Source organism: Bos mutus, chromosome 11, assembly GCF_027580195.1.
Source record: "Bos mutus isolate GX-2022 chromosome 11, NWIPB_WYAK_1.1, whole genome shotgun sequence".
In the NCBI taxonomy this organism is placed as follows: domain Eukaryota; kingdom Metazoa; phylum Chordata; class Mammalia; order Artiodactyla; family Bovidae; genus Bos; species Bos mutus.
The window spans coordinates 61,708,720-61,732,473 of NC_091627.1; the positions used below are offsets into that span (position 1 = coordinate 61,708,720).

General features: G+C 39.2%; 2 protein-coding genes across 2 annotated transcripts; one reads left to right on the plus strand and one right to left on the minus strand.

Annotated features, from left to right (window-relative positions):
- Positions 1 to 304: 304 nt before the first annotated feature.
- Positions 305 to 19,787, plus strand: SLC5A7 (solute carrier family 5 member 7). Its single transcript, XM_005889976.3, is given in 9 exon segments — positions 305 to 482; positions 4,701 to 4,814; positions 5,556 to 5,567; positions 5,570 to 5,710; positions 10,749 to 10,897; positions 11,717 to 11,860; positions 14,594 to 14,747; positions 16,620 to 16,837; positions 19,158 to 19,787. Coding segments are annotated over 9 exon segments (1,740 nt in total).
- On the minus strand, positions 18,072 to 18,276 carry LOC102278958 (large ribosomal subunit protein eL39-like). Its single transcript, XM_070380155.1, has one exon. It carries the CDS (start codon positions 18,237 to 18,239, stop codon positions 18,084 to 18,086), a length of 156 nt encoding a protein of 51 aa, XP_070236256.1. The 5' UTR covers positions 18,240 to 18,276; the 3' UTR covers positions 18,072 to 18,083.
- Positions 19,788 to 23,754: the final 3,967 nt, after the last annotated feature.

The window sequence follows — 23,754 nt, forward strand, 5'->3', positions numbered from 1 at the left end:
CAAGAATTTAATACAAAATGAGCACATTCCTTAAACAGCAAAACCCCCATTTTCTCTGTTTCTTGCAAACCCAAGACAAGGTTCAGTTGTTGAACAGAAAGAGAGTGATGGAATGAAGGCTTGTTGGTAGCCACAGGTAAACTTCGGATTTCAATGCACTTCTTCTTTAAGTGGCCACCGCTCAGGAGCCAGCTGGTGTACCCGGGCTGCCTGTATTTGCTTGGCTGGCTTGTAAGGCATCTGTGTTTTCGCAGAAGTCTTAATGAAGTAGCTGCCGCGGCAGAGCCCAGAGCCCTCAGTGACAATGGATTTCCAGGTGGAAGGGCTGGTAGCCATCGTGGTGTTCTACCTTCTCATCTTGCTGGTCGGCATCTGGGCCGCCTGGAGGACCAAGAACAGTGGCAGTGCGGAGGAGCGTAGCGAGGCCATCATCGTGGGCGGCCGCGACATCGGGCTGCTGGTGGGTGGATTCACCATGACAGGTGGGTCCCCTCACGCCCACCTTTGTGCCATCCCTGCCATAGCTCTTCAGGGGAACAAAGCAAACCTCATTCTTTGTCCTTGAGTAAGTCTCTGTGTTCACTACTTATATATTTTTCAAATATTTTCAACCCAGTAGCACTGGACCAAATGATGTTATTATCAGTTACTGGACAGAATATCAGTGAGAGAAATCTGGGCTCTGGGCTGCTGGGTGGGTGGAAGCAGTGAAAACAAAGAGGCGGGGGAATGTGCAGAAGTGCCTGAGTCTCACAAGTTGTGTTTCTGTTCATCGATGTGATGTAGGCAGCACCTCCTTTTACTCCTTACTACAGGCATCAAGTTGTGACCGAGCTGTCTTAATGGATGCTAACTAGTTGATGAACACTAACCAGTGATGGTTTTAAAACTAAATAAGTCACTTTGGAGGCAGCCCAATTCCAAATTGATTGATGTCCTGTCTTGAAACCTTATTCTCCCATGTAGTGAAGTAATTTTACTCACAGGAAGACGATCACGTGTTATGAATCCACGGGTCTGAGGAAAAGGTTTCAGGAATACTGATACAAAAGGGAAACACCAGGGTGTGTCTTAGTAAGAATCCTTCAGCCACCAACTGCAGCTATCACCCATTCAAACCCCTCCATGCCAGAAGCCCCCAGAGTCTGTCCTCCTTTGCCCAAAGGTGGTTCTGATTAAGTGGTGGCTTGTTTTTCTTTTCTATTCTTCTCGGTTGTTAATATCTTCAAATAATACTGAAAAACAACAATTTAAAATTATATCCATACTACCACTTGATACATATTCACTAACATCACACATTTCATTTTAGAGTTATATTAGGTTTTTAAATATTATCAATATAATCCATACCAACAGAATTACTATGAGTGCCCAGTGGAGAAATATCCCACTGGAAACCATATCAGAATGATAACCAAATTTCAGTCCTGAAGTGCTAGTTAAAAATCATTAACCCTGTATTTCAAAAAGTTTTCCAAACCAATCTGGGCAGACTGCATCCCTGTTTGGCCATTTGAAACCTACAGTGTCATAGAATAATTTATTGATGATCGATTCTGCCTCTCAGATAGTCACATTTTGTTTGTTTTACTCTTCGCCAACCATACATGGTTTTGTTCGATCTTCATGACAGCACTCGGAAGGGCTCTGGGCTACTCAGGACCCAGACTCGTGTGGTTAGTAAGGACCAGAGCCAGGTCTGGCGGCCACACAGTGAACCACACCCAACCTCTCCCCACTTCTCCATAAAGGTACCCAGGGTGAAAAGAGCTCTCTTTTACCCTCTGTTTCTCATTTTTTGTACATAAACACACATACAGAAAAAAAAATGTATTTTACAAAATATTTTCTATGATGCATAATAAACAAAACCAGAAAAAATACAAAAACATGAAGAATAAGAATCACCCACTTACCTATCACCTGCAGATGTTTACTGAAACGTTGGTGCAGATTTTCTTGTTTTTTTTTTCTTATTATCCAGCTGTTGATGAACAATACAGGCACCTTTGTATCTTCATCTTCAGTTTTCATTAGAGCACACACAAAGACCCACATGGAATACTGGTATCTGAAGTGAATTAAAGCATTGTAATTATATCTCCCTCAGATTTCTCTTTTGACAAAGAAAATAAGAAGAAAAGCAAAATAAAATGACAGTTGTTTATTTCCCTCAAATGGTTGAAAAGAATAAATAAACTGTTGCATACGAAAGTATTTTATTAATTGTAAATTATAATAACTTTCTAATACTCTAGTTAAATAATACATTAATTATGTTCATAAAGATAATATCTCAGAATTTGTTCTTTTATCATTTAGAGTGATTTTAATCTAATAGGCTATTAAACTATATTGAAAAAATTTGAATTATGATATTTCTTATAACGTGTCCTGCTCGAACTTAGCTTTTAAAGATTTTTTCTCAGAACCAAACAGAGCCTTGATCAATATCATAGTTCAATTAAAATCTGAACCATATTATCTAAACTTGTCAGATTCATTGATTGTGTTATTTGATAAGGAATAAAAATTGAAAGTAAAAATGCATATGATTTAAAAGAATCCTTGTTCTCAAGAATCTGACGTGAAAATATACGAACATGCAAATGACCATATTGATAACAATAGAGGGACTTTAATTACAAAAAGTACCCAAGTCTGCCTGTCTATATTATAATACTTTAATACAGTAGTTTGTAATTATGATATTTTAACTCAAGCACCAGTTTTCTTTCTGGAAATGGAGAGGAGACCTACACAATGAAAACTGATCACTAATAAATGTTGTGCTACTAAGACCCAATAAGATCACTAATAAGACCAACAGGCATTTACTTAACGTGGCAAAACATTTCCTGTGTGGTGTTCAGAGTCACAGATGACTGACAGGAAGGTGAGGTCTCAGGGGCTGTGCTGTGAGAAGTCATTGCTCTAGGTCCTGGTTACTTGCCATTTGTGGGAGGTTGGGAAGGAAAGTCTTTAAAATTTCACCAGGTTTAGGATAAGAAAAGCACATCATAGCATTTGTTATTGATCACCACCATGGAAAAGCTGCTGTGAAGATGGGGTAGCTGCTAAATATCATTTGTCCACTTGAGGATTTTGTGTATAAACTCTCCATTTGTGTATGTAAAGTTCCTTTGCAGGCAGGTCTTTTCATATTGACCTTTTAAAAATTGGATCAACCACTGAAGGCTCTCTCTCCTTTGCTTTGGGTTTGGATTAAATGCCAGATAAATTTTGGCAAGAAACACTTGTCTTTGGCAGTTTCATAAACAAGTTATTTGTTTTATGAACATTCTAACTGTGAAATTTCAGAGAATTTTTCAGAGTCAAATTTTATTCCCCATTGCAGCCCAGAATTCAGTCTCATATTTGGTAAGCTTCATGCCAGCCTCTATTCCTCATAATTTTACAGCAATTATACCTAGGGATTATTGTAAATAGTTTGACAATACTTTTCAAAGGGTATAAACTGCCAAGATTAGAGTGTTCCATTAACTTTAGCATTTCAGCAAAAATCAACTACTACAGTTCTTCTCAGAGAAAATGATAGAGTTTATAGATCATTTTGGACCCAAAGTTGTTTAATCAAAACATGCTTTCTTTGATTCTATGGCCTCCCTTCTTCAGCTGTTATGCTACAATAATGTTATTAAATAATATCTGAAGAAGACATAGTTCTTATTATTCTTTATGAAATATCAAATGTCTGCCTGAAAGACCCAGATTAGAACAAAGACTTGCAAATGAGCATGCATGCAGTCAACATTTTAATTCTCCTGAAGGCTGACCCAAACCCTAAGTGTAGGTCAGGTGTAGGTCAGACCTACACCTAAGTGTAGGTCTCTATCCAGAGACAGAGAAGGAAAAAGCAATTTAAGCTCAATTACATCACCTGGCACCCTCCTCCCTCCACTTCCTTAACAGTGTAAGGTAGTAAGTACAACTACATTATCATTTAAGATAGATTTGCCAAAACCCTATGCACCCAGCATGTTTATGAAGTGACTCTATTAATGGAAAGCACCCACACCCACAACCACACATGCAAACATGCACACACACACACACACACACTTCACTCCTTGAAGACAATAGTCATTATCAATGAGGAAAGATCAATACAATTAAAATAAAAGGCCCTTGAAATCAAGACACTTGACTCCATGTTATGGAAGCAAGGGGAAGAGTTGTAGCATTATTAAGAATGGAGGCAGTCGTGAAATATATCACATATGATCTCAGACTTTGTGATATTATAAAATCATTTCAAAATGTTCATGACTTGGGGGATTTAGAAAATATCCAGGGCAACACTGTTCAGTGGAAATATGATGTAAGCCACAAATGTAATCTTCAATTTTCTACATATCACTTTTTAAAAAGCACAAAAAAATAGGTGAATTAATGTAAATAATAGAATTACTTAACTCAGTATGTTGAGAATGTTTTAATTTTGTTGTGTAACCAGTACAAAAAAGATTAAGAAGTCTTAACACTTATTTTTCTATGATGAGTCTTAGAAATCCAAAGTGCGGTTTTCACTCTTCGATCACTTCCACAAAGACCAGCCATGTGTCTGGTGGCAGTCCCACAGGCCTCTCGGGGCTCAGGGGCACCCTGTGGGGCCAAGCGGGTCTCAGGGACAACAGGCATGATACATCTCCCCTTCGCTCCTCATCCTGTTTCAGCCACCTGGGTTGGAGGAGGCTACATCAACGGGACAGCGGAGGCCGTGTATGTTCCAGATTACGGCTTGGCGTGGGCTCAGGCACCCATTGGATATTCTCTTAGTCTGATTTTAGGTAAGAAAAGCTTTATACCCGAGTGACTCAGTCAGTAAAGCATAAAGATTAGGAGTATAAATAGCAACCGAAAGAATAAGTCAAACAGCATAAATATTGTGGGAAATGCCACCGGAAATCCCACCGAAGTCACTGTTATCAGGAAGTGGTAACATGAATGTGTAGCTGACTGGATCTCTTGATTATGGAATATGTGGAAAAAATTCCCTTGATCGTTTTGCAATCAGCACAGTGAATTTCTTAGTGTAATGATGTTTTTTATTTCCAAAATAGTGTGGACATATCATTAAAAATGAATCAATTTGAATGGTACCTGAATATCTTGTTGTAAATCAAACTAATAAAAGATCAAGAATATTATTTAACACAGTTCCTATTTTTGTTTTATTATTTTGCTCTTAGAATACTTTTGTTGGATCTTGTGCTTAATCAAATAATACAGGTGCATAGACATTTAAGGGAGTGCTGAGCTGGTCCACGTTTTTCAGCCCAAATGATTTGGCCATGCTATGTACAGCCTTGGATGCCTACAACGGTCATTGTGTTAAGGAATTTCCACTTTATTGCTAAATATTTCTTGGTCCTGTACTCACAGGATTTTGCAGACTGATTCCTCAACACATAGAAGTATTCTAAAAAATTCATTTCCTTTGAGAAATTATACACAGTAAAAGGTTAGCAAAGACTTTTATATTGCAGATTTTCAATTTTCTCTTTAACGCTTGTTTGAATTTCCTTTAGGTGGTCTGTTCTTCAAAAACCCATGCGTTCCAAGGGCTACGTGACCATGCTAGACCCCTTCCAGCAAATCTATGGGAAGCGCATGGGTGGGCTGCTGTTCATCCCTGCGCTGATGGGAGAGATGTTCTGGGCAGCAGCCATCTTCTCAGCCTTAGGTGAGAACCAACGAAACATCCTTCTGCATGCAGGGAGCTTCCCAGGTGGTGCTGGTGGTAGAGAACCGACCTGCCAATGCAGGAGACATGGGTTCGATCCTGGGTCAGGAAGATGCCTTGGAGGAGGAAATGGCAACCCACTCTAGCATTCTTGCCTGGAAAATCCCATGCACAGAGGAGTCTGGCGGGCTATGGTCCATAGGGTTGCAAAGAGTTAAACACAATTGAAGTGACTTAGCATGCCCATGCACTCTGGTTGAACAAGTATTAGATACACAGCTTTACTATCTTCAGCCACAGGCCCCAGTGTCGCTTACCTAGATTAACACCACCACCCTGCTGCTTACAAGGCCACCCTTCTCCCATGATCTTCACACAGTATATTAGATTGAATCCGACCACACCCCTTTACTGATTAAAACCAGACCTTTAAACTGGGCTGGAAAAGCTTCTTTTGGACTCTTCCTTCTCCCTTCCTCCAGAACTTTGCAAGCCCAGTGACCCCTTCTTAGGATGCACAGCCCCCGCTTTCCTTTCAAACCAGCCAGGAAGAGCCTTCAAATCTTCTACAGATGTCACCTCCTCCAGGCAGTCATCCTGAACTTTCCAGATGCCTTTCCTCTGGGATTCTGTAAGAACCAGAAATTTTGTTTTCAGTGGATTTACTACTTTGTATTTATATGGCTATTTATCTATTTCTCAGTTTCCAAATGGTCACAAAAGGAATTATGAATTTCTTGAAGGCAGGGCCTGCATCTTATTAACACTTATTGTCCCATTACACATGAATGAATGAATGAATCACCCATAGCTACACTTTCTCCAAAGGAGAAAAGGAAAACAACAGTCTTTCCTTTCTCAATGAATCCCATTTCATCCAGAGTGTTGGAGTGTAGACGTATTCAGGGATTTGAAAAATGAACTTAGACTCTTTGGGGTCTAACTTACTTCCAAGATCCATCCATGCTAAGGACAACCTGTCCTTGAGTTCTCAGCCCACTCATAAAACCTAGGAAGTGAGAGAGTTCAGTGGGATTGTGGGCAAGCTTCAGGCTCAGCACCCTCCCTTTTCATCCAGAATAAGTCTAAGCCATCCCACTGAATGTTGAGCTCCTTCCTGAAGACTCGTAGGGTTAGGCCTTCCTTGTCCTCCCTTTATGAGCTGTGTCTTTGTGTGACATCCAGGACACTGTCATCTCCATCTCCTCTTAAAAAGGGAAGCAATGGGCTTACATCTACAGTCAGGCTTTAAGTGGCCCAAAGAAAAGTCAGATGACATGAAGCTCCTGTGTTATGCATTAGACTACAGGCTACTCTTCTGCTTTCAGGGTTGTCATCAGATTTGGTCTCTGTAACATCAGATAATACTTTACACCACTCTTCACTCCTTTCTCTCTAGACTCCTGTATAATTGTATCTTATTTTGTTGGTCTCCAACTGTCAGATGAAGGAATGATTTAATGTAGAAAAGAAGTGAATTTAATAGGTAAATAATTTTCACTGTAATATTCAGTGAAAATATTGCACTTTCCTGGCACTGAGTGGTCATGCTCTACAACCATCCCTGCCGTATCCTCATGAAGTTTTACATAAACACACAGCTCCTTCCCACCTTGCTCTCAGTAGCAATGGTAGTTTATTTGTCATTGGTTTCAAAGCCAGAAAATTTTGGTTTTAAGAACAAACTGCCTGCTGAGATATCAAAAAAGGAGTGGGCTGAATATCTAACAGAATACAAAATGTTCACTCTCGCTGAGTAAGGATCAATTCATATAACAGAGCCCTAAAGGGAGAATAGAATGAAAACCTATTATTTCTAAAGTACTTTGGAAATATAAATCATAATAGCTAAACTCTGAACTTTGCTGCAATTAGTTATTTTAGCAATTACGTGTCTACATCTGTGTGTATGTCAACATACATGTAAAATATGTTAATGTCTCTCTCTTTACATACACATGTATCAAAGAACATTTATGAAAACATGACTGCTATTCTTGAAATATATGCTCTAGTAAAAAAAAAAGTATATTTCAATTTAACAACAGCTCTGTTTTCTTCAAAAATAATAGTTGGATATACTTCAAAATTAGTGTTTATTAGAAATAGCTCGGGACAAGATATTTTACCACCTTACTATGAATGTGCATAGCTCACCTGTAAAACTTAGGAGTATCTCAAACTGTCTTCTCGATATATATAAACATCCTTACAGCTTCTTAAAGAAATGTGTATTTACATAACAGATCAAATTCAGAGAATTTTTATAACTTTATTTTCAGTATATTTATTTTTCTGGCTGCATGAGTAAATTAATATTTCACAGCAGCTCTGGAAGTCTAGGTTTGGTTTTACTCACTACAAATGATGGAATGACTTAGAAAATATTTTAGAGAAAACAATTCATTCCAAGCTTAATAGTGAAATGAAAGTCGGTGGCTTCTTTAAAGCCACTGAGTTACTGCCAAATGACAGCTTTTACTAGAATGGCAACCCACTCCAGTGTTCTTGCCTGCAGAATCCCATGGACAGAGGAGCCTGGTGGGCTACAGTCTATGGGGTCTCAAAGAGTTGGATATGACTGAAGTGACTTGAAAGTGAAAACTGAAAGTGAAGTCTCTCAGTCGTGTCCGACTCTTTGCAACCCCATGGACTGTAGCCCACTAGGCTCCTCCATCCATGGAATTTTCCAGGTAAGAATACTGGAGTGGGTTGCCATATCCTTCTCCAGGGGATCTTCCTAACCCAGGGATCGAACCCAGGTCTCCTGCATTGCAGGCAGACGCTTTTACCATCTGAGCCACCACACACTAAACCCTACATCTTTAGACTCCTCATCCAGTGACCTTTCTTCTGTAACATGCAGCCTCCCTACCTTTGGAGGTGTAGGATTAATAGAAATTGCACTAAAGGGTGGAAAATTAAACAGTATTCAAAAGAAGTAGAGTAATAATTGAACTTTTCATAATTCATGGGATGTAACTTTAAAATATTGTTATTACAGTAGAGAGCTAGACCAAAGGTGAATGGCAAAGAATTGCAACTAAAGTTTCAACATGAAGTGAATAGTCTCAGGAGAAAAAAAAATAACTTGTTAAATATCCATACAACAATAAGTCAGTTGTCCAAAGTCACTTGTAAATAACCAACCTCTTTCCTTTGTCTTCTGCTCCCAGTTATTTACTAAGATTTTCCTTTTCTCAATTGGTTTTTACTAAAGAAAGTAATTTAATTTTGATACTAAACCATGGGCTTCCCTTGTGGCTCAGCTGGTAAAGAATCCGCCTGCAATGCAGGAGACCTGAGTTCGATTCCTGGGTTGGGAAGATCCCATAGAGAAGGGAAAGGTTACCCACCACAGTATTCTGGTGTAGAGAATTCCATGGACTGTATAGTCCATGGGGTTGCAAAGAGTCAGACATGACTGAGTGACTTACACTTTCACTAAACCAAAGCACTAAGCAGAAAATTCTTTTGAAAAATATTTTGCATTGTTATCTCAGATAACAGTATCTGAGATATCTCATACTGCTCTTTAGATAATGGATTTTCGTCTCAGATGGGCTGCATATGCTATTAGCATGCAATTGAGAAGTGAGAATAGAATGTAAGATTGCAGTTAATGACTCAGATCACACGTGTTGCATGTACATTAATGTGAGAGGAATATCATTGCTACATTTAATAATACAAGATATAAACTATACCACTCTTGAGAACAACAGGAAAGGGTGTGTAGAACAACAAATGAATGCTGAACTGGCAGCCCAAAACTCCACAATGGTCCAGCTATCCATACCATGATATTAATATTCTATTAGAAATGTAGACATCAGCAAACACAATAAACAAAATCATAAAGTTAGAAAAGCATAGACTGACTTCTAAAGTGGCTTTACAATTTTGATGAATTTATAGTGATAAAAATCACTATAAAACATAATGCTTGCTGATATTGAGTTGCATGAGCTGTTGGTATATTTTGGATATTAATCCATTGTCAGTTGGTTTGTTTTCAAATATTTTCTCCCATTCTGGGGTTGTCTTGTCTTGTTTGTGGTTTTCTTTGCTGTGCAAAGACTTTTAAGGTCAATAGATCCCATTTATTTATTTTTGTTCTTATTCTCATTACTTTAGGAGGTGAGTCAAAAGGATCTTGCTGCAATTTATGCCAGAGAGTGTTCTGCTTATATTTTCCTCTAGGAGTTTATAGTGTCCAGCCTGGGTAGCCAATAAGAACTTACTACAGAGCACAGGGAACTCTACTCCATGCTCTGTGGTGACCTAAATGGGAAGGAAATCCAAAAAGAGGGGCTGTTTGTGTACACATAGCTGATTCACTTTGCTGCAGAGCAGAAACTAACACAACATTGTAAAGCAACTATACTCCAATAAAAAAATTTTTTAAGGGAATATAAAAACCCTTAAAAATGATGCTAAATCTATGACTCTTCAGTACATTTGTATCCTAGGAACAAGATTGGAATGCTGCAGGAAAAGGAAATAAAATAAAAGTAATCTTTCATAAAATTGAAAAAGTTGGAAAGTGCAATTTTATTACCAGTTTTATTATTTTTTCCTGTGAATTTATTTCAAACCCTGATACCTTAGACCGTGTGTCATCTAATAAAAGCCGACAGAGGTCAGAGTTAATGCAAAAGAGCAAATCAATGCTAATTGTAAAATGAGAAGCTGGGTGGTTATGCTCATCATAAAGGCTTGTTTTTCTCATGGATGTGAGTAAATACACTGCATGTGTTCAACGAAGTCAGAGTTTTAGGCAGTCGGTGAAATGATTGCAAGACCTTATAGTAGTGTTCAGTTCAGTTTATGTCATGGAATTCTGTAATCAAGTCATGAGTTTCAGGTTTCCTCATAAATAAGTGAGCAAAGCACTAATTTCAGAAAGAACATTTTAGACTGTATGTGTATATGTGTATACAAACACAGATGTGCACAGGCACACTCAGGTTAGGAGTGAGAAGGAAGAGCTGGACTGTGGAACTTCAGCTGGGCTGTTCCCATCCCATCTCTGCAGGAGCCACCATCAGCGTGATCATCAGGGCCAGTGTGCACATGTCTGTCATCGTCTCTGCGCTCATCGCCACCCTGTACACCCTGGTGGGCGGGCTGTACTCTGTGGCCTACACGGATGTCGTTCAGCTCTTTTGCATTTTCGTGGGCCTGGTGAGTAGGGCCATTCACAGACTTCCTTCTTCCTTTCATCCTCCCTCCCGCCTTCCTTCATTTCTCCTTTTGTAAGAGATGACATGGTATTTCATACTAACTCGGCAAAAACTAATAGAAGTCCTATTTCCCCATCATGACTAACACACATTAAGTCATACAGTATTGGAAATTTTGCTTTTCTGTATCGATTACTTGGATGAAAAACTCTAATCACATTGTGAGATTTTGACAGAAAAGTGCCCTCAGTTAGCTCTTAGAAAGCTCTGGGGGCTCCTTTCCTTCACGCCTACATTTGATGGAAACATGTGTGATCTTCCTTCAAAGACTTCTGTCAGAGTTAAAATTTAAACCGTGACCCTGATCTGTGTTTGTCTCTTAACCTTTCTCTACATTAGTTTTGGTTATGCCATGAGACTGCTCCTAGAGATTATTTTCATTCAAATCTTCCCAGTCACTTTAAGAAATGGATATCTTCTAATTCTAAGAAAATACATGTTTTATATATATATATGCTAACAAATATTCATGTTTTGTATAAACATATGTAAAGTTCTCGAATTCAGTGTTTTCTTCCCGAAGGTTTTGCAGTCAATGTGATATGGCATAATTAGCTCAGAAGCTGACAACGTGTTACTCTAACTTTTCTAAATCAGTGTTCCATGGTGTCCATAGAGAACATGCTTCTAGGTCCTCCCCTGAACAAGAGGAATGACCAAGCTGTGCCATCTATGAGAAGGAAAAAAAAAAAAAACTAATACATGAAATCTTGCATGTCCCAGATAGCCACACTAATGCTTTCACGAACTCTGGTTGCAGTGGATCAGCGTGCCGTTCGCGCTGTCCAATTCTGCAGTTGCTGACATTGGCTTCACTGCCCTGCACACCAAGTACCAGAAGCCCTGGCTGGGGACCATCGAGCCATTTGAAATCTACACGTGGCTTGACAGCTTTTTGTTGTTGGTAAGTGACACACATGTCCATCCTCATCTCAGTGCTCATCACCACCCCTGGACACCCTGGTGAGTGGGCTCCCACTCCTTGCTCCACCTTCCCATCAGAGCTTCTGTTCATCAGCGGAGGCCAGATTGTACCTGACTTACAAACCTTGATGACCTATGTGTCCAGAGACATAGGTATGTAAATTATGTATATCAGCTCATACAGTCATTGAAACTATTGATGAAATATTTTTCAACATGGAAGATGTTAATGATAGATTGATTTACGGGTTGCAAAACAAAGGGAAAAGTTTTGGAAGCATATAGAGTGAGGCATGGGATTATGAATTTTAGAATTTCTCCTTGTTTTATTTTATTTTGTTTATTTTTGCTTTTGAGCTTGTTCAGTTTAGTTCAGTCACTCAGTCGTATCCGACTCTTTGTGATCCCATGAACTGCAGCACATCAGGCCTCCCTATCCATCACCAACTCCCGGAGTTTACCCAAACTCATGTCCATTGAGTTGGTGATGCCATCTAACCATCTCATCCTCTGTCATCCCCTTCTCCTCCTGCCTTCAATCTTTCCCAACATCAGGGTCTTTTCAAATGAGTCAGCTCTTCACATCAGGTGGCCAAAATATTGGAGTTTCAGCTTCAACATCAGTCCTTCCAATGAACACCCAGTACTGATTTCCTTTAGGATGGACTGGTTGGATCTCCTTGCAGTCCAAGGGACTTTCAAGAGTCTTTTCCAACACCAACACACTTCAAAAGCATCAATTCTTCTGTGCTCAGCTTTCTTTATAGCTCAACTCTCATATCCATACATGACTACTAGAAAAACCATAGCCTTAACTAGACAGACCTTTGTTGACAAAATAATGTCTCTGCTTTTTCATATGCTGTCTAGGTTGGTCATAACTTTCCTTCCAAGGAGTAAGAGTCTTTTAATTTCATGGCTGCAATGACCATCTGCAGTGATTTTGGAGCCCCCAAAAATAGAGTCAGCCACTGCTTCCACTGTTTCCCCATCTATTTGCCATGAAGTGATGGGACCAGATGCCATGATCTTCGTTTTCTGAATGTTGAGCTTTAAGCCAACTTTTTGAGCTTGTATGGCTTTTATAAGACGGAAATTTTTCTGGAGCCAATATGTGAGATACTGATAAACAAGCAGATATCCCAGGATTTGGAGCCAATGAGAGAAACAGTCAAAGAAGCAACTTCAGTACATTGTGATCTGGGAAGTTCCCTCATCAATTCACTCACTCACATGATAAATATTTACTGAACACTGACTCTATGTCAGTTAGAGAATTGTCCAGTCTCCTCTCTAGCCACCCCCACACACCCTGACCTCTGCTTATACCAAATACATGGTGGTCTTATGGCTGCCTCTTGGTTTCTTTCTTTTTCATGTTGGATTATTTCCTAAGGACTTTCCTCCTTCCATCTCCACCCACTGACACCCCTTGATGTCCAAAGAAAGTGAAGTCGCTCAGTCGTGCCCGACTCTTTGCGACCCCATGGATAGTAGCCTGCACCAAGCTCCTTCACCCATGGGATTTTCAAGGCAAGAGTACTGGAGTGGGTTGCCATTTCCTTCTCCATGGAATCTTCCCAATGCAGGGATCAAACCCAGGTCTCTCACATTGTAGACAGACACTTTACCGTCTGGGCCACCAGGGAAGTGCTTTGATGTTCATTATTGTTCCCATGGTGCCTCTTTAGAGCATCAACAAATTATATTCCAGTTCAATGTCTCCAATTTTTTTATAATATATTCTCAATAAGAATGTTAAGCACAACCCCAATGTAGGCATAGATTGCTTATATGTACTGTACTACACATTGTGTAGATCACTTAATAAAACAACAATCTCACAGTTAGGTACAAGGTAGAAATGAGTATAAAGAGAAATTCTATATTAAGAGAATTTTCTAAGAGAATCTTCTCTATATTAGAAAATACCTCAATGCTCTAGTTCTCCCAGCGGACAGTGATCTCAAGAGTAGAAACCACTTTTCACTCATCTTTGGGCTTCAAAACCATTCCATTGCCTGGCACATGACTGGGATCAAGAAATATTCATTGGGTTGTTTTGACTCAAATTACACTTCATGGTTTCAGAATATTAATGTTTTTGAGACAATTTTGTGGTGGTTGTAACTTCCAGATAAGAACAAATTGAAGGTTTCTGGATAGTTTTAACACAGCTTAAAGTGGGTAAGTTAAGGAAAAGAAAATCTTGTGCTATATAGTTATAAAAGAAAAGAACTTGAAGAAATCTGCACAGTTGAAACTGTGACAATGACAGCAGTGAAGATGAGTGGTATGTAGAACCATTTTCTATACTTCAGAGTCTTGCTTGTCACTATTCTGAATGTGATTATTAAAAAAAAAATCTCATTTTAAAAATACCCAGTAAACATATATACACTCCCATGTGTAAAATAGACAGCTAGTGGGGAGCTGCTATACAGCACAGGGAGTCCAGCCTTGCGCTCTGTGATGACCTAGAGGGGTGGGATGTCAAGGAGAGGAAGGCTTAGGAGGGAGGGGATATATGTATGCATATAGCTAATTCATGTTTTTGTAGAGCAGAAACCAACCTAACATGGAAAAGCAATTATCCCCCAATTTAAAAAAATTTTAATAAATAAAAATAAAACAGGAAATTAAAAAAAAATAAAAACAACTAATAGATGCTATTTGCCTCCATTCATCCTGGGTCCCCATGGCTCCCATGCAGATGCTGGGTGGAATCCCGTGGCAAGCCTACTTCCAGAGGGTCCTGTCTTCATCCTCCGCCACCTACGCTCAGGTGCTGTCTTTCCTGGCAGCTTTCGGGTGCCTGGTAATGGCTCTGCCAGCCGTGCTCATTGGAGCCATTGGCGCATCGACAGGTAAACCTCTGGCAGCTTCACTGATTGACTCACTCAGGCTTCACCCAAGTTACCAGCGAGCACCCAGCTGCCCTCTCTCCCCCACTTTCCCCATTACCCCCATTGTGTATCTGCCTTTGTTATATAAGACGTCAACAGATCGTCTTATAGTTCAGACATTGTGTGACTGCTCACCTCACCAATAAGACATTTGTGAGCAGCCCCCAGCCCCACTGTTGGGATATTCATCAGCTGTGTATCTGGGATCTTGTCAGCCATGGTTCTCAACCAACATGCACACCGTCATCATCCAGGGAGGTGGAGGGACTAAAAAATACTCGTTTCTATCCTACTCCACAGGGATTTTCTGTTAGTGCCCTAAGACAGAGTCAGAGATCGGTGTTTTTAAAAGTTCCCTTGGTAAGTCAAACCTGAAAACCAGTCAGTAAGTGGGAAGCTTCTATGCAGCACAAGGAGCTCAGCTCTGTGCTCTGTGATGACCTAGAAGCGTGGGATGCAGGGGCGAGGGGATGTAGTTTGAGAGGGAGTCTCAAGAGAGGGTGGGGATATATATATATGTATGTAGGGTTGATTCATGCTGTTGTGCAGCATAAACTAACACAACATTGTCAAGCAGTTATACTCCAATTTTTTTAATGGGGGAAAAAAAGTAGAAGTTGACCTGCCATCACCATAACCACCCAAGGATCACTTTGAACTTGAGGCTTCAGTTTACAGTTTCAATAGTTTGTTAATTAAAGGTTTCCTTTCTTGGAGAAATCAATCAATAAGTTTGTAAGTAAAGATAAACTAAAACACTAAGAGAATATCTTACTCAAAATTGGTAAAAAGAGTTTTATGACTTGCTTACCTCCCATTTAGCCTCTATCCTGAACATTTTTTAAGTTTCGTCCTTAATTTGATTGCACTTACTAATTACTCCTGACCCTTGGGTATTATTTCTAGTCCCATAATATTCCAGTTAATGCTATAAAACTGGCCACATAAAAGCATGGCTTTGAACAACTGTAATAGAAAATGAGGAAAGGAAAAATGGTAGGATCCAAGGAAAACCACCCCTATATGGTCCTATAATCATGACATTAACATTCAACAAATATAAAAGGAGCTATACTAAACAACTGTTAAAGCTTCTGCTGTATTCCTCTTACATACTAGTATAACTAAACAGTAAAGATTTATATCCAAAGATAAGCTTATATTTCAAGTCCTTCTACCACAGAGTCCAAAAACTGCCTGAAAATTTCAACCCCGTACTTGCACTTTTTATTCAATAAAAAGGGACTGTCTTTGATCCATTCATGTTTATTTCTAATAAGTGAAATTCAGTGCAAGAAGGAATTTACTTGAGAGAAAAATAACGCCAAGGAAGCTCCTACCACAAGGCTTTATCCAGGAAGAGAGTGGGTGAGAAGAGGCCCACTGTTGCCTTTATCCACTTATGAGTATAACTGAGCAATGAAACACTAAGTGTTCTCTCACATCTCCATGTGGTTGGGGGAACCCTCTAGGCTTCAGCTTGAGAACACTTAATTTCAATGAGTCTGCACCAGATAACACCATTGTAACACTGCAGAAGAGAAATTTGTATTAAAAAATCTCACACCACCATATCCTGTGCAGGTCCTGTGGATAAGACTAAGTGTAACCAAAACCCATTAGACACCAGAATATAGGAGACAATGTCACTGGACCAATACATGGACTTGCCACCTAATTAAACTAACATACCCCACTGGACTAATTAGATATCCCACCAATTAGACTAGGTCACATGTTCTGAATTTATTTCGAAAGCTACCTAGTGAATAGAAGGACTCCAGATGGATGGATAGATGGCTCTTTGGCTGTGTTTGTTGTTTCTGTCAACAGCCTGGAACCAGACTGCATACGGGCCTCTTGCTCCCAGGGAGAAACAGGAGGCAGACATGATCTTGCCGATTGTCCTCAAGTATCTCTGCCCCGTGTACATTTCTTATTTTGGTCTTGGAGCCGTTTCTGCTGCTGTCATGTCCTCAGCAGATTCTTCCATCTTGTCAGCAAGTTCGATGTTTGCTCGCAACATCTACCAGCTTTCATTCAGACAAAATGTAAGAATAGTTATATTTTCTTTAACATTACATTGTTGTTATTGTTCTCATCCTTGCACTTACTGTGTAGGTGTTATTCTATATTATTAATAGTCTTTGTGAAAATCTGACCCTACTTTGATTCAGCACACAAGGTTAAATGATGATGCATTTTATTTACGTTGTATGTGAAGGTCCTTCATATATGTTGTATATGAAGGCTTCCCTGGTGGCTCAGACAGTAAAGAATCTGCCTGCAATGCAGAAGACTGGACTCTATCCCTGGGTCGAGCAGATCCTCTGAAGAAGGAAATGGCCACCCACTTCAGCATTCTTGCCTGAACAAGTCCATGGACAAAGGAGCCTGGTGACTATAGTCCATAGGGTGGCAAAGAGTTGAACATAACTGAGTGACTAATACATACATGAAGGTTTTTAATGCATGCTATTATTCACTCTAATACTGAAGGACATGCATCAGTATAATTATTTCCCAAGAGGTGCATATTGCAATAATTTAAATGTCTTCTCTTTCTAATGAAGCAGTAACAAAACCTAAAATATCTTAGAAAAACTTCCAGTTTAAATACAGTAAGAAACTCAGGAAACCCTGGTGTAGGCAGAACATAGTGAGTCATTATTTCATAGATACCAGTGTCATGCTTGTTTTGCTCTTCACTTGAACCCCAAGTCCTCCTTTGTCAGGAAATAGCCTCTCAATTTGATTTTCCTCATTGAATCTGAGGGCATAGAGCAGCACACTCATGGTCACCAAGGGGCCCGTAGCCCTCTACACCTTCTTCCCTCACTCAGGCTTGGCTTTCTGTAAGTTTTCTAGGTCATAGTTCACACAGTGGTCTCACTTCTTGTTTTGTGTGTGAAAATCTTTGTTATTATCAACATAATGGTCTTTCTAAATTGAAGGCAAGAAAAATAAATTTTACAAAATACACAAACAATAATTTATTGATTATGTATGGTTTTTTAATTGCAGATGAATAAGGTTGTGCTTAACAGTGAAATGAGATACATAAGGAATTAATCCTCCAGAGTACCCCTTTGTGTTGCTATTAGCAATGCTTTGCTTTATTTATTTATTTTTTTAACAGTTCCATCGTTTCATATTTATTACTGAGTCTCAGACTGATAGTGAGGAAATAACATCAGGAGCCAAGCATTACAGTAGTGATGTTCTCACTGTGGTTTGGCTGCTTAAAAAAGTGGTCTTAACATGTGTGCCACACATGTTATAAACCCAGCTTGCTTCTTATAGACCCAGCTTGGTTCTTCTCCAATGTCTTCTCTTGGAGCTGTAGCTGATTTTATTGCCAGTTTTCATTTGAATCCATTGAGGAACGGGACGATTCTGCTTTTGTTTCTTGGCCAGGAATCGCTTGATCCTGAAAGTCCTGTGAGAAGACATGCTGAGGAGAGAACTCAACCGCACATAGGATGGCGGAGAAGAGCTAAGAGCAATGCTTTGCTTTAGATTCTAATCTGCATTCAATTCCTAATTTTTCAATTTTCAAATTTCCTTTCTCAGCCTTCACTTAAATACACAATGTATAATACTTTTTTGAAAGTGAAACTGAAAATCCTCAGTCATGTCCGACTCTTTGCGACCCCATGGACTATCCAATCCATGAAATTCTCCAGACCAGAATACTGGAGTGGGTAGCCTTTCCCTTCTCCAGGAGATTTTCCCAACCCAGGGATGGAACCCAGGTCTCCCGCATTGCAGACAGATTCTTTACCAGCTGAGCCACAAGGGAAGCCCAAGAATACTGGAGTGGGTAGCCTATCCCTTCTCCAGCGGATCTTTCCGACCCAGGAATGGAACCGGTGTCTCCCCTGCATTGCAGGCACATCCTATACCAACTGAGCTATCAGGGAAGCCCATAATACTTTTTTAGTTTCATGATTTTTTAAAAGCTTATAAACTATTCTTTGAAAACAATATTTATAGGATGTTTTACAAGTATTGCCACATAGCATCTAAGTGGTCCCATTTGTTTTGTAAGGCCGTTAGTAGAGGAAGCCAGACAGGCCATGCCCCCTCACTCCCGCATTGCAGCATCTTGCATCTCTTTCTGACATTCAGCGAGCAGCGCAAAGGTGCGCTCTGGTTCCTCCATACCGGTCACTGAAACTCCTCCCCAGGTCCACCATGGAGGCCACCTAGATTGCTCTGTTCCTTGCTGCTGGTTTTACCTGTAGGCTGTGCCATTTGAACCAGAGTTGTTCTTTAGGGCAGCTTTAAAGCACAGGAAGGCATCTCATTCTCCTCCTGGAGAAGCCCGCACTTTCTGAGAAAAACTGACTCGATGGCAATTTCTTACAGGCTTCTGACAAGGAGATCGTCTGGGTCATGCGCATCACGGTATTCGTGTTTGGAGCTTCTGCGATGACCATGGCCTTGCTAACGAAGACGGTGTATGGGCTCTGGTACCTCAGCTCTGACCTGGTCTACATCATCATCTTCCCGCAGTTGCTCTGCGTGCTCTTCATCAAGGGTACCAACACGTATGGAGCCGCGGCAGGTTACGTCTCGGGCCTTTTCCTGCGAGTCACTGGCGGGGAGCCCTACCTGAACCTGCAGCCTTTGATCTTTTACCCTGGCTATTACATTGATAAAGGTGGCATATATAACCAGAGATTCCCATTTAAAACCCTCGCCATGATGACATCATTTTTATCCAACATTTGCATCTCCTATATAGCCAAATACCTGTTTGAAAGTGGAACCTTACCACCAAAATTGGATGTATTCGATGCTGTTGTCGCAAGGCACAGTGAAGAAAACATGGACAAGACGATTCTGGTTAGAAATGAAAACATTAAACTAGATGAACTCGCACCTGTGAAGCCACGGCAGAGCATAACTCTCAGCTCGACCTTCACCCATCAGGAGGCCCTCCTGGAAATGGATTCAAGTCCAGAGGGCTCTGGGACTGAGGATAATTTACAGTAACCACATCTGCATAAAACTCTGCTTTCTCAGATGAGACACTAGAGCAGACTAGTCCTGGAAGTGTGGTTTGCAGCATATACAGTATATTAAAAAAAAAAAAATAACAATGAGCAGGACAAAAATCCATAGAGTAGTTAGCTTGCACAGATCCAAGACAAGTCAAAAGGAAGCACCCTTGAAGCAGCACCTCTCTCTCCTTCATGGACACGTCTCATCTTCATTTAATTTTGACTCTTGGCAGTTTTGTTAAGTATCTGAACATGACTAAAATCCCACTCAAAAAACAGAAAGCCAAATAGAGTATTCACCTTAATTATGGAAAAAGGAAGTTTAGATATGAGAAAGCCAAGGAGTTTGAGTAGCCTTGATCCTGACCTTGTTGGAGAATGCCCTGAGAGTGTGATTTAACTATCACACTGAAGTTATAAGAATAATTCCTGTCACTCCACTGGATGATACAATGAATTTGTCAGCTGATTTCTCTGGTGTGATGAGTAATTTCTTCTTTCCTGTTAACTATAACATTTGCTGAATATGCAGTTTGTTTCTCTTTTACTGGTGATGTGTGTTATCCTGAGAGCAGGCAAAGCAAACAAAAAATATTGTGTAGCAGCATGTCTTGACATGCAAGGTAATAGTAAGGTAGAGTGCATCTTGGTAGAGTATTCCTGGCTCCTTTGGGTGTATCTAAAACTACCATACAACTACCATATGCATTGGGGAAAGTACGTACAGTGAGAAAGGCGTGATCATTAGGCAATCTGGCAGTGATAAATCAAGAAGGCCATTAAGTAGAAAGTGCCAGGAACAGCAGTGAATTTTACCTTCATCTGAGGTTTGGAACATTTTGCTTCATGACAAAAATGTCATCTCTTGACCGTCTGTTTGTACTAGAAGTGAAATTGAGCCACTTATAAGGTGAGATAGCTACAGGGCCTATCAAAGTGAGAGACAAACCACACTACTGAAAGTAGTAAAACTAGAAAAGTAAAACCATTCAATTTTGAGTGTTTGTTAATGAGGCTGGTTTGTTAATGAGTGTCAGGAGAGCTACTCTGCAGCACGTTTTTGCAGAAGCCAGTCTTAGGTACTAGACAAATCACTACTACAAGTGGTATACAGTGGATTTTAAAATGCAGAAGAAAGGAGAAAGTAAAAATACATCCTAAGGGAAAGAAGCCATCAATTTTAACATTTGGTATCTACATAACTTTCATGAGGTTGGTCATTGAATACTGTTTTACTTCTTTTCTGGAGTTAAAAAAAAATGTGTATATTTATACATTATGGTTTGTATCCATTTTAGAATTTTAAATGTTTTTCCACCAGTCACACAATAGAAATAACTGGAGCTACTTCTACAAAAACAGAATGAACTAATCAGCTGAAAAGTTATCTGAACATTTGATCCAATAAAGGAAAACAGTCTGAGTCATTCAAACTAACACAATTATTCCAAAAAAAAAAAAAAATTCTTTTTTTGGCAATTCATAGACAAAGTGAAGTGAATTCAGTGTCAACTTTAAGTCCACAAGTTGTGTTTAGGAAGCTAGAATTCCTTGTTTATTGTAATTGTCTAAAGGCAACAAATAATAATTTCCTTTGTTATTAAGTGAAGTGAAAGTTGTTCAGTCATGTCCAACTCTGTGATCCCATGAACTATAGCCCACCAGGCTCCTCTATCCATGGGATTTCCCAAGCAAGAATACTGGAACGGGTTGCTGTTCCTTCTCCATGTTATTAAACATGAATTTAATTTACAGGGTAATTCTTAAAAATGAAAATAAGTAACTTTACTTGTCATTCCCATATTTTAATTGTCATTCCCATATTTCCAGTCCATGGGGTCACAAAGAATTGGACATGACTGAGTGATTAACACTTTGACTTTCACCCATATTTTTAATGATTTATCCAAACATGATGGTGAATAAGACATTGCATTCAGAACTTTTACAAAACATCAAATATAACCTAAATGAAAAGAGAATTGTTGTTACTCATCTATTTGCTCAGCATCTGCTCTATGTCCACTGTTCTATGGAGTGCTTGAAAAGAAGCACATTTTGGGGACCAGTAAGTATGGGAGTCCCAAAGTTCTTGTACATGGGTTGAGAGAAGAACCAGGAAGAGGCCACACATTTTTTAAAAACTACAAAGGTGGGAATTTCTGACATGTAAAGGTAGTTAACTGATGAACTGCAGCTCCTAGCAAGTATGCTACTTCTCTTTCCAGCACTCTGTGTAAATAATTATTTTCACCCACTTCATCACTGTAAATTTTTGTTTCAACCCCTTTAGTCAGTCTTCCGTAAAAACACATTACCCATGTTATAGTAGCATGAAATAGAGAAGTAGTGTCTCTACTGATATTATATTTTACAATTTTGTTGGGTAACAGTTGTCTAATGACCATATTTAAATCCAGTGAAAAAGAATAAATACAAATAGTGAAATTTTCTCCCATTCTGTTCATTTTGTAATAGTAGAAAGATAAAGTGGGAAGAGCATTCACCTTGTCCCAAATGTTAAAAACCGGAAAGCTTAAATGCTTTAAGCTAATAAATAATATTCTGTTTTTATTTAACTTACTATTTCTTTCCTACTTTCAAACCAGATATACATAAAAACTAGATTAGTGTAAAACACACCTGTAAATGCTTAAACATTAGCAAGATGATTCTTTTAAAAGGACAAAAAAAGTTGAGTATCCAAAGGAATGAAATAGCAATTATAATGTCTTTATTTAGGCTCATTTACACACAAACTCCCCAATTTCCAAGGAAAAAACCAAGTTGTGAGATGTGGTAGACAATGCTTTGTGCTCATCACTTGCTCTGTCTTGACATTATGGGAAGCATTCACAGCTTTGCAAACTTCTGTTTTTCCTTGGTGGACCTAATTTTCAAAAACCCATTCTCAATGAAAGTGAAACAGCAACATCTCAAACACCACTGTATCAGTCTTTGGAGGTGATATCTGTGGACAAAGCATAGGAATAAAACACAGATTTTATTTTCATACTTTTACAAAGAGTGTAACGTGTTTCTTGTGTCATTTTCATGTTTCTTTTCATACATAATTTTCAAAATAACAAGCTCATAGCTGAACTGAAATGTCAGGAACAAACTTCCAAACAGTGTTAAAAGCCAACTTCATCGCCAATCTTATAAGTAATGAATTTGATGTGAATATCAAATGAATGTAAGCTTGAAATGAGTGAATCTTATGTAATGGCTGTTAGTTTTTAAAAAAATAATAATAATAATGAGCTAGCGTTGTATTTTAAACATAAATGTGGCTTTTTCTTTTTAGCCTTTAAGAAAATGTACTCTGGTATAATGTATAATTTATTGTAAGTTTGCTACGGAGCAGATAGATACATATAATAGTTCTAAATGTATATTTTTGTTTGTCAAAGTATTATATAAACTGTGCTTAAAATAAGTAGATTTGCAACTGTTGTAAATGTTTTAGGTGTAATGGCATCATATTAAATTGTGCTGGTGCAATTCAGGCTACTACCGCCTAGGTTTGGCTTTTGGGGGCCCCTCTTAAAAGGAATATAGAGGGTGCGTCCTTGCAGCAACATGGATGGACGTGGAGATTATTGTACTGTGTGAAGAAAGTCAGAGAAACAGGAAGATAAAAGTAAACTTATTTACAAAACAGAACAGACTCACAGACATAGTGAACCTACACATGGTTACCAGAGTGGAAGAATGGGGGGATGAGATAATTAGGGCATTTGGGATCGACTTGTGCATATTGTTCTATTTAAAATGGACCTACTGTATAGCCCAGGGATCTCTGCTCAATGTTACGTGGCAGCCTGGAGGGAGAGAGGTTTGAGGGAGAATGGATATATGTATATGTATGGCTGAGTCCCTTTGCTGTTCATCTGAAACTATCAATTGGCAATACTCCAATATAAAATAAAAGTTTTAAGAAAAGACAGTTATGCACT

Bases quoted from the DNA above. Each gene is read 5' to 3' on its own strand.
- LOC102278958 (XM_070380155.1), bottom strand. From the start codon at position 18,239: ATGTCTTCTCACAGGACTTTCAGGATCAAGCGATTCCTGGCCAAGAAA.